The following is a 9,430-nucleotide window of genomic DNA, read 5'->3' as shown; positions in this document are numbered from 1 at the left end:
ATGGAAACAAGCCCCTGGCTCTTCTATCATTATCTAGTTGGCTTTTTGTACATACAGTGGCTCACTGGGTGCAGAGCCTGCCTGGGAATCAGGAGGCCACAGGTTCAAGTCCCGGCTCCGACAGTGTGTAATTACTAATTGTGACAAGTCAAATGGCTTCAACAGAGAATTGCTGAGAAAATGAATACAGTCAACCTAATTTGATCTACAAAGATAATCTGAAATGCGCACATACAGAGTAGACCAAAATGGTGGTATTTTACCATGACAACTGAGGACCATTTATCTGAAGGTAGGTTGAAAAGTGGTGAAGTGGTCCTTCAAGACACTAGTGCTGACTATGGTTCCTGAATGGTGTTCTGATCTGTTATGGTCATTTGTGAATTGCTGTGTTTTGGAAATCATGCTACAGTAGCACAGTAAAGCAACATTTTATTTGACATTGTTCATAATTATAATAGGACGACACCAGTACATAACTGTAGCTGCATACAAAGCGTATAATTTCATTACAAAATAATAATAAAAACCTACAACTCACACTAAATGTAAACTAATAAACTACAGATTCGATTTCTAGGTGTCCAAAGGAAGGCACCATTTTAAAGCACTTAAGGTAAGAATGCCATTAACAATTATTGATGTACTTGATAACCATCATACATGTAAAAAGAAAAAAAGATGCTCTAATCTTGTCATTGTCTTTGGGACCTTAAAAGTATGGTTTTGACACACTCCCTCCTACTGTACAGGGAACCAGCCCAGCTTCCCCCACTGCTTTGTTCACAATTCAATAAATAACAAACAAAATAAAAATGTAAGATAAACTTTCTAACCATATACAGAACATCTTTTGAAGAGACATTACAGTGTTTGCACATATACACTCAACACTTGTATAAGTGTTTAGTGCTAAAAAAAACAAAAACATAACTGTGTCCTGAACATAATGTGAAATCAGTGGAACTTATATCATCGCTGTGTGTCGGGCCGAAACCTTGTGTAGCAGTGGGGCTCAGAGTTCGAATCCCAGGCTTTACATTGGTGCTGTGACCCGGATCAGGTTTCCCCGTGGGAGGTCAAAAGGGTGGTGAGTAGTGTAGCAGAGTGGCTCAGGGAGCCTCTGCCTGATGGCCTCAAAAGTCTAATATCTCCCCAGTCCATAGGGATATCCCTTTGGTCTAGTAGTGGTTAAGATGTTGGACTTTCATGCGGGAAACCTGAGTTTGAATCAGGGGCGTTACACTTGCATGTCCAAAACATTTTTCGTTGTGGCGTGGTGTGGGCTTAGATCTTTTATTTCTTAGTGTTGCTGCCTTTGAGTGACACAGATAGTCAGTAGCATTTATAATGTGACCATGTGTCGTACATATTCTGTCCCTACTTTATTTTCTTTATAAAAAGTTTGTAACCCATTTTTCACCCCTGTGTCAATTATCTAATGTGATCCTGGGCTCTACACACCCTCCGCCAACCTAGTGCCCATATATGGGGGACATGGGGAGAGCAACGGATTTGAACTCATGCTTCCTTCATGCCTGAGTGTCCAAGTTGCTCCTTTACACCTGACAGGGGGGAGTTTCCCCTCCATTAGGCGCCCCGGCTGGCCAGGGGGAGGCAGTTTAGAGACCAGGATTACTGCATGTTTTTTTGTGAGGGTACCTACCCTAGGGGACACGGGGAGAACATGCAAACTCCACACAGAAAGGCCCTTTCACCAACCCCACCTCGGGTATGGGCACTGAGGAGGAGGAAACACGGCACCAGCACCCACAGCGTCCCGAGCGGGAATCGAACCCAGGACCTTCTAGCTGTGAGGCGACAGCACTACCAACTGTGCCACCGTGCCCCCTGTTCCTATTTTAGGCACCTGGTGTTACAGGGATCACCTGATTTGAAAAGCCCATAGAGACTGACCAGAGGAAACATTGACATTGCCCCAAGCATGGAGCCCAGCTGCACTACTGCTCCACACCACACAAGGGCGCTGTGTCCTTCATCCCGCAGAATCACACCAATGATCACCTTTATGTAGGACAGTGTCAGGACAAACAGGATCCAGGCTATTACCTACAGCAGACAATTAACAAAGAAAAATAAATGCAAATATTATTTAATGTATCACTATAGGCTATTGGTGACCATAATTAAAGACCATAATTCAGATACATTTATGATACTGTACACCTCCTGACTATAGAGCGTCGCAGTCCCGCCCCCTTTCATGACGACGCCAGGCCCAGGAAATAATTCTCAATGCCCAAAGACCTTTTAAGTATCGTACAAAGCCAACTTGAGTTGTGACAAATCATGAAAATAAACACAATATTTTGGACCAAACAAATAATTACAATGAAGAAAAACAAGAAAAAAGTGTAACCTGCCGTTTTCTTCTTCTTTCTAATTATTTGTTCGGCCGAAAAATTGTGTTTGTTGTCATGATTTATCACAACTCGAGTTTGTACAAGGCTTAAAAGGTCAGTTTAAATATATACTTTTTGAAATGTCTATGAGGAAAATGAACGGGGACTCATTTCCTGGGCCCTGGTAGGGGGCGGGACTGCGACCGTACGCTCTATGGTGTGTGTGTATAATATACAAAAACTAATAGGATACGCACATCACTTGGTAGAGGTGCTATGGATTCAAAAGTCAAGGGCACTATAACATGCACAACCAAAAATAGTGAAGTAATATAGCTACCAGCTAAAAGGCCCATGCGGTCTGGGATACATTGGCAACAGCTAAAGACATGCATTTCCGAGCATAGAAGCAGCATCCGCAACCAAGATCCTTAAGAGCCCCGTTGCAATGCACTTCATGTCCGCTAAACACACTGTGGCCACTCTCAGATATCAGGGGATTGAACATGTGAAATGTCCCAGGCGAGGAGGAGACCTGAATAGATTGCTGTTACAGCGTGAATCCTTTTGGATTTATACCTTAAACACAATGTCCCCAAAGGGAATGAATGAGGACTTTCCTATCAGCCACTTTTAATCATTTCTTTACTGTAACTATGATATATATTTAATATTTATATATCCTTGAATTGTTGCCTAAGATAATGCCTGATTATGTGAATTCTTATATAGATTCTATTAATGATGATGTCCATTTATGCTTATTCCACTGTTGTGGATCGTAAAAATGTGAAACACTCTATAGTGATATTTGATTAATTGATTTGATGACCATGTCGTGTTGGTTCCACCCACTGACTAGTAACGAGACCCGTGGGTGTCTTTTTAAATGGGTGGATCACTCACATCTCCAGTTTGACCAGATGAGAGAGCCAATTAGCTCGAAACGTCATCAATAAAGTATCACTTTTGGAGCAGATGAGTTTCTCTTTTTCTGTATAATATACAATACCATACTAATACTATACAACAATACTTTTGACTTGAGCCTGAAATGAATTCTTACTATAATTGCCGTTCCAGAGGTTGTGTGAACCAGCAACGGACAGGGACTCAAGGCAGCCATAGCCATGATGTAGGCTCCAAAGCCTGTCCCAACGATTGTCAGAAAGCCCATGAAGTTGAGAGACCTGGAGACCAAGATGCAGAAGAGAAAACGTGTCAGTTTCAGTAGCAGGCCTACAATTGAATCATCGTGGTAGGAGCAAGGCCACTTGGCCTTTGGTGTTTTCCATTTTTTGAGGGCACAAAGCCGAAATGCTATAGGGCAGGAAGGTTATTGCCATTAAAATAATTAATTGAATTTAAGTGTTAAGGATTGTTGTAAACTCTAAGTACTGGACCCTCGTCTGGTTTGACAGACAGGTAGTGTGTGCCGGCTGGGTGGTGTGTGATAATCCGGTTGAAGTATTCCTTCGGTACGGGCACGGCGACTGCAGCGGCGGGCCCGGGAGAACAATAACGTGACACGAGACATTATCACGCTAAAGGTTCACAAAGTTTATTACACAAACAGGAACATATATAGTGCTGGATCGTAATGACGTGACAACAAGATATGAGACATAATAACGTTCCTACTGGCTGCAGCAAGGCTGACCTTGCTGTCAGAGATGTCTCTCGTAACTATAAAGTATGCTACAGATCAGGCAGTACACGAGTACACTGTGTCTCACGTTCAAGTACACAGACATGGGCGATCATGATTATAACAAGGATGATTCAAAAGAATAATATGTAGACTAGCTATCTGCAGTGAAATAAATAAATGTTAGAATTTAGAATCTGATCCATGCTCAGTATTGCATCAATCAAAGTCACTGGATTTGGTTTAATGATGGGGACTCTGGGGAGTTAAGAATTCAGAATATTGGCCTGGGCTGGTAGTCCAGCTGGTGGTCCAGCATGGCAGCGTGTTGCGGGTTCGAGTCCCGATCCCGACAACCTTCGCTGCGTGTCTTCCCCCCCATCTCTCTCCCCGTTTCCTGTCTACCTACTATACATCTATCAATAAAGGCCAAAAAAGCCCAAAAAAAAAAAGAAATCTTAAAGAATGCAGAATATCAACAAAAGACACTGCATGGTGTCATATTGACATGTTGACAAGAAAGAGACAGAAAGTGATGAGACAAGCCCATGTGTGCCTGGGGATTTCCTGACAACCACTAATACAACCATTATTATTATTGCAATATACAACTATACAAAAATCTTTGAATTGTTTTCATTTACTATCAGTACTTAGTTCATGCACACTCATTTCCCAATACTGGAGGAAATTTCTATTTCATAAGAAATATATTTTAACCACTTTCAACATGGCATCATCATTGGGTGTGTCATTATAGTAAATGTATACTGTAATTGAATCCAATGTAGATAGTTTTTAGTTTTTTTTCTAGCATACAGTTGTGCCTTGAGATATTAACTTAATTTTTTTTAACTTAAAAACCACTGCAATAACAGTCTGACTACATTCAGATGTTTATGAGCGTTTTTAACGCAGTATTGTGTTGGCTATTTAATGGGAAGTTTGCTGCATTCAAGGCGTCTAGAGTGAATCACCAACATGCTCATAATAGGGTTAAATGCATGAGGGAAAATGTAATGTATGTAGAAAATGTGACAGAAAAGTGGTAACTAAAATTAGTATTATAATTTATAATTACAGCATAAGATACTGACAATACAAACACTTTGCAGGTTTGCACTAAAAAATATGACAAAGGAAGCCAAAGACGCGTTTAGTTTGAGAAGTTGATAGTCGATTGTGACATTAAATACGGTAAAACTGTTGCATTGCATTTGTAAAACTTTGTTCATTGCATTTGTTTCACACATCAAAGTGTGTTGGACCAATCTCCCATACAGACACCACAACAATGCTTATTATAGAACCTACCTGGAACTATTGAAAATACATTGGGTATCACATCATAGTAAACAGTATTATTCTGAATGATTAGAATGCGGTATTATAGCATATTAAGGATGTGTAATCTCTGCCTAGAGACGATGCTTACCTGACAGGCAAGAACATGGCAATGCAGCAGGCCACGGGGTTAGCAACAGCTGCCATGCTGGCGGATAGATGGTAGGCCTTGTTTCCATACGGCAGACAGGAGTAGGACTGCACAGAGGGCAGCACAGCATTGGTGAGGGCATTGACCCAGGCTAGCACAACAAAGATGAACACCACCTCGAGACCACTGTATGTCCCCCTCCCAAAAGCGCTGCGCCTCCTGGGAGCCTCCAGCGGACAGATCATAGGCTTCTGCTCTGGACTCTGGGTGTGCAGAGACAGACCCTGCTCTGCCTTCTCCCGGACCAGATCTCCACCAAAGTACAGATCGCTCTTTCTCTCCCGAGCCACAGCCGGGTGGTGGTTGAGAAGGATGAAGGCCACCAGGCACACGAACATCATTGCACTGAGGAAGACGAAGAACACCTGGGCGGAGAAGTTAGCGGGCTGGTAGATGGCCTGTAGCTCGCCACTACCGCTCACAGTGGAGTTATTCAGTGTCCCATTGACCGTATCGGCCACAGTAGTGTTTTGACAGTGGACCACCCCGACTCCCTGAATCAGAGCTGCCAGAGCGGGCACAAGGCCACTGAGTCCTTCCCCTGCAAAGTACGTGGTGAGGTACTGAGGCCGCAGCCTCATCATGAATGGCAGGAATGTTACTGAGGAGGTGCAGTCAACCACAGACAGCAGAAAGCTCAACACCAGAAGGGGGACACTGTGCATCGTGCCTCCTATAGCCACCGTGTGCTTCCAGAAGAAAGCCAGGAGAAAGGTGGAAACAATCCCCAGTCCTACGATGGAGTAGATGATGGGCCGCTCGTCCAGTGTCCCCGGGCGGAAGCGGTGCATGAGAGTGACGAAGAGAGGGCCTACGTTGGCCATCTGGATGAGGACTGTGAGGTAGGAGGGCAGGTACCAGCCCTCTGGAATATCTGGTACGACCAGGGGCAGCTCGACCCACATCCCATTGATGGCCACCCATGAGCCCATGCCAAACAGGCATGCCAGGACATGGGTCAACAGCGACATGGCGAAGGCTTGAAGGGTGTATCAGCAAACACGGATTTACACAATCTGAAACATGATCAGGAACATATTCAGATTATGCACTACAAGAGTGGGCACATCACCTAAAAACAGATTTAGGTAACTATCCCTTATACAGTAAATAGTTAATAGCTAATTGCAATCATCACACACACACACACACACACGGTGCATTTATAGATATAGATAAATGGTTAACAAATCATGAACAAACTCAATATCCAAGAGTTTTTTAATTATTAACTATTAACAAATTATAGGATATAGTTATTCCAAGTTAAGTGTTATAGACATTTCAGACATTAAAAATGAAAGGAATCAATGCACGATTATTCACATGAGAACCATTTGCGTGCGTGCTTTGTAAGAGAGCCATGTTCAAATACCATAGACGACAAAGCATAAAAAGAGTCATGATGAGTCCTAAGGTTTGGCCTAACAGGTTCTGCCTAACAGAGCGGATGAAAGGCTACTTGACATTGCTGTTCACTATGTGCCCGTGAAGCTTGAAATGACCTTCCCTCTCTTTATCTCGTTCTCTCTATTCCCCCAGGGACACCCACCTCGTCTTCTATAATCTCTAATACTATTTGGCAAATTGGCATAGGACCTTTCACACACTTTCACACTTGGAATGTGAATGCCAGCCACACTTCAAATCATGTGCTGCATATCATTTTCTTTTGAAGAAAAAAAAGGTAGATTAAACATTTTCCTAAAAAGTCTCAAATGTATTATGATTCAAGTATTATTATTATTTTAAAACTCTCGTTCTAATCAATTCAAGTCTGTTTAATTGGTATGGCAGGGAGAAGTGCTTCACATAAATACATAATAAATTAAGCCATTTTTCTAAGCCATTTGTTAACCTTCACTGTTACATTAAGACAGGCTTGCACAGCGCATGGTGCAGATGGACTTGAAAAGGCTAGTGGGTGTTATAGATAATCTATAGCAACCTTGTAGTTTCTCTATACGTTCCTAGTCAATCAAACGTCCTGGGGGACACTCACCTACCTTGTTCAGAGTGGAGTCAGGAATAGTCCCTCATCTCTATATGCTGCTAACCTCTCACACCATTGTGATCAATACCCATTCTTTTCGTTTCATCAGCCGGCAAGTGCATGTGTCATGTGTTTATACATTCCCTACCCCCTCCTTCTACCCACACACACACTTTCACAGTGACAGGCTGCACACTGCTTCCGTGTTCTTAATGCCCCAGACAGGGAGGGACTACGCAGGCGCACTGTGACACGTTAATGTTGTGCTATTGGAGGCTTCTGTTCAAAATCCTCCAGCCATGTGCTCTTCCTCTGCCTGTGACATGTATATAGGCCTGGTTCGGAGCAGAGTGAAACATGGAGCAGGAGACGCAGGGGGAGGGCTCACCACATCTAGATATCTAGCTCCTCCTGTTCTCCCCCTTCCTGTTCTCCCCCTCCATCCAACCAGCACATGTGACCTTGGGCTCTGCCCCCTTATTCCCCAGGACTTGTAGGTGGTAGACTGGTAGTGTGAGTCGTGTGACTATGAAGGGGACAGCTGCTAGCTGCATACCTCTCCAATATGTAGAGCATATATACACACACACACACACACACACACACACACACACACACACACACACACACACACACACACACACACACACACACACACACACACACACACAGTAAAATCCTACTTACTGTACAGTAAATATAGGTCATGCAGAGTTACAAATAGATAGGCCTATACGGTACGTCAACATTGAGAACGTGACTGTATATTGTGGCTGGAGATAGTTCTGAATTCAGCTTAATGTTGTTACTGTTGAGTTCTGAGCCACGAGTTCTGAGCCACGTGTCCTGATTGAAATGAGGCCCCCAGCTAATTATTTGAGCCCTGAAGTATGGTATGCAAGAACTGGCATGATTCTGGCGTCTGATGATTATGCATTCAAACTGAACCTGATTTCTCGACTGTACATTTTCAAGATAGCTGTTCAACTATGTTGTCATGGGCTTATGGTTGTTGCAAGTATTGTTAAGCTCTGAACGAATCAGGAAATACATACAATAAACCTCATACTCCTGCATTTGTGGTTCTGGATAAATCCTTAAGTCAGAATGTGTTTGTGTTGAAATAAATACAACATGAAATATTGCATATTTGAGATCACAGACTTGTCTTTGATCTCTCAGATGAGAGTCATGAGACCTTCGTTTCAAACAGCAGTACAACTAAAGGCTCACTGAATTGTGGTTTACCACGTACAGCTGCCTAATTAAAACGTTTTAATCACTAATAAATACAGCACAAAATGCAAACAATTCAAAATAATATAATTTGAAAATGGGAAATGTTGTCATAGCTCAAACACACAATTCCAAACTTGGAAACACATTGATGATTTAAAAAAATAATCATTATCCATATATATATATATATATATATATATATATATATATATATATATATATATTACCCCCAGAAATTACTATATCCCACACAATAAAAACCTACCTGGATGTTAACTCCTTGAACGCTGAAACACCCCCGGGTGCTGGAATGCATGTGAATCGGCAGAATATGTTGCTTCTTCTCCAAGAGGTCGACGGTTACGATGCTCGACCTGCAGACACAACACAGTAAGAGTGCAATGTAACAAACAGGACAATGACCTTCTGCAGGTTGCAAATGTATCTATGGTATCTATATGTTGGACTGCTGTGCCTAGTACGGCTTACTTCACTGTTGGCTGAGCCAGCGGTCAGAGGGGGTCCAGTCTGAGAAACAGTCCCAGACTACAGGGGTTGGGAGGAGCTGGAAGGGAAGAAGGAGAGAGGGGTGGATGAGAATATGAGGGAGAGGCATTCACTGTAGAGGGAGTCAAATGAGGTAAAGAAGGTGAAACATTTCTGGAAGGAACCAACACTTTCTGAAGGCTCAC

At 42.7% G+C, this 9,430-nt stretch overlaps 1 protein-coding gene across 3 annotated transcripts; it reads right to left on the bottom strand.

The window, feature by feature from the left end:
• Positions 1-415: 415 nt before the first annotated feature.
• slc52a3-2b (solute carrier family 52 member 3-2b) lies at positions 416-9,083 on the bottom strand. Of its 3 annotated transcripts, none has more exons than XM_080769231.1 (4): positions 9,004-9,083; positions 5,447-6,522; positions 3,430-3,553; positions 416-2,070 (listed from the first exon to the last, which is right to left on the bottom strand). In XM_080769231.1, exons 2-4 carry the CDS (start codon positions 6,475-6,477, stop codon positions 1,858-1,860), a joined length of 1,368 nt encoding a protein of 455 aa, XP_080625357.1. In that variant the 5' UTR covers positions 6,478-6,522; positions 9,004-9,083; the 3' UTR covers positions 416-1,857. The 3 variants fall into 3 exon arrangements, with proteins under 3 accessions (XP_080625357.1, XP_080625355.1, XP_080625356.1); XM_080769229.1 differs by lacking the exon at positions 9,004-9,083 and adding an exon at positions 7,513-7,646; XM_080769230.1 differs by lacking the exon at positions 9,004-9,083 and adding an exon at positions 7,509-7,596.
• Between the last annotated feature and the right edge of the window lie 347 nt (positions 9,084-9,430).

Source organism: Protomyctophum bolini, assembly GCF_963924005.1.
Source record: "Protomyctophum bolini genome assembly, chromosome: 7".
NCBI lineage: Eukaryota > Metazoa > Chordata > Actinopteri > Myctophiformes > Myctophidae > Protomyctophum > Protomyctophum bolini.
This window is presented reverse-complemented; position numbering and strand designations above follow the sequence as displayed.

Coding starts and splice junctions, on each gene's coding strand:
- slc52a3-2b (XM_080769231.1), bottom strand. CDS start 6,477: ATGTCGCTGTTGACCCATGTCCTGGCATGCCTGTTTGGCATGGGCTCA. Junction 3,554..5,446: donor GCCATGTTCTTGCCTGTCAG/GTAAGCATCGTC, acceptor CTTGGTCTCCAG/GTCTCTCAACTTCATGGGCT. Junction 2,071..3,429: donor CCTCTGGAACGGCAATTATA/GTAAGAATTCAT, acceptor TGTCTGCTGTAG/GTAATAGCCTGGATCCTGTT.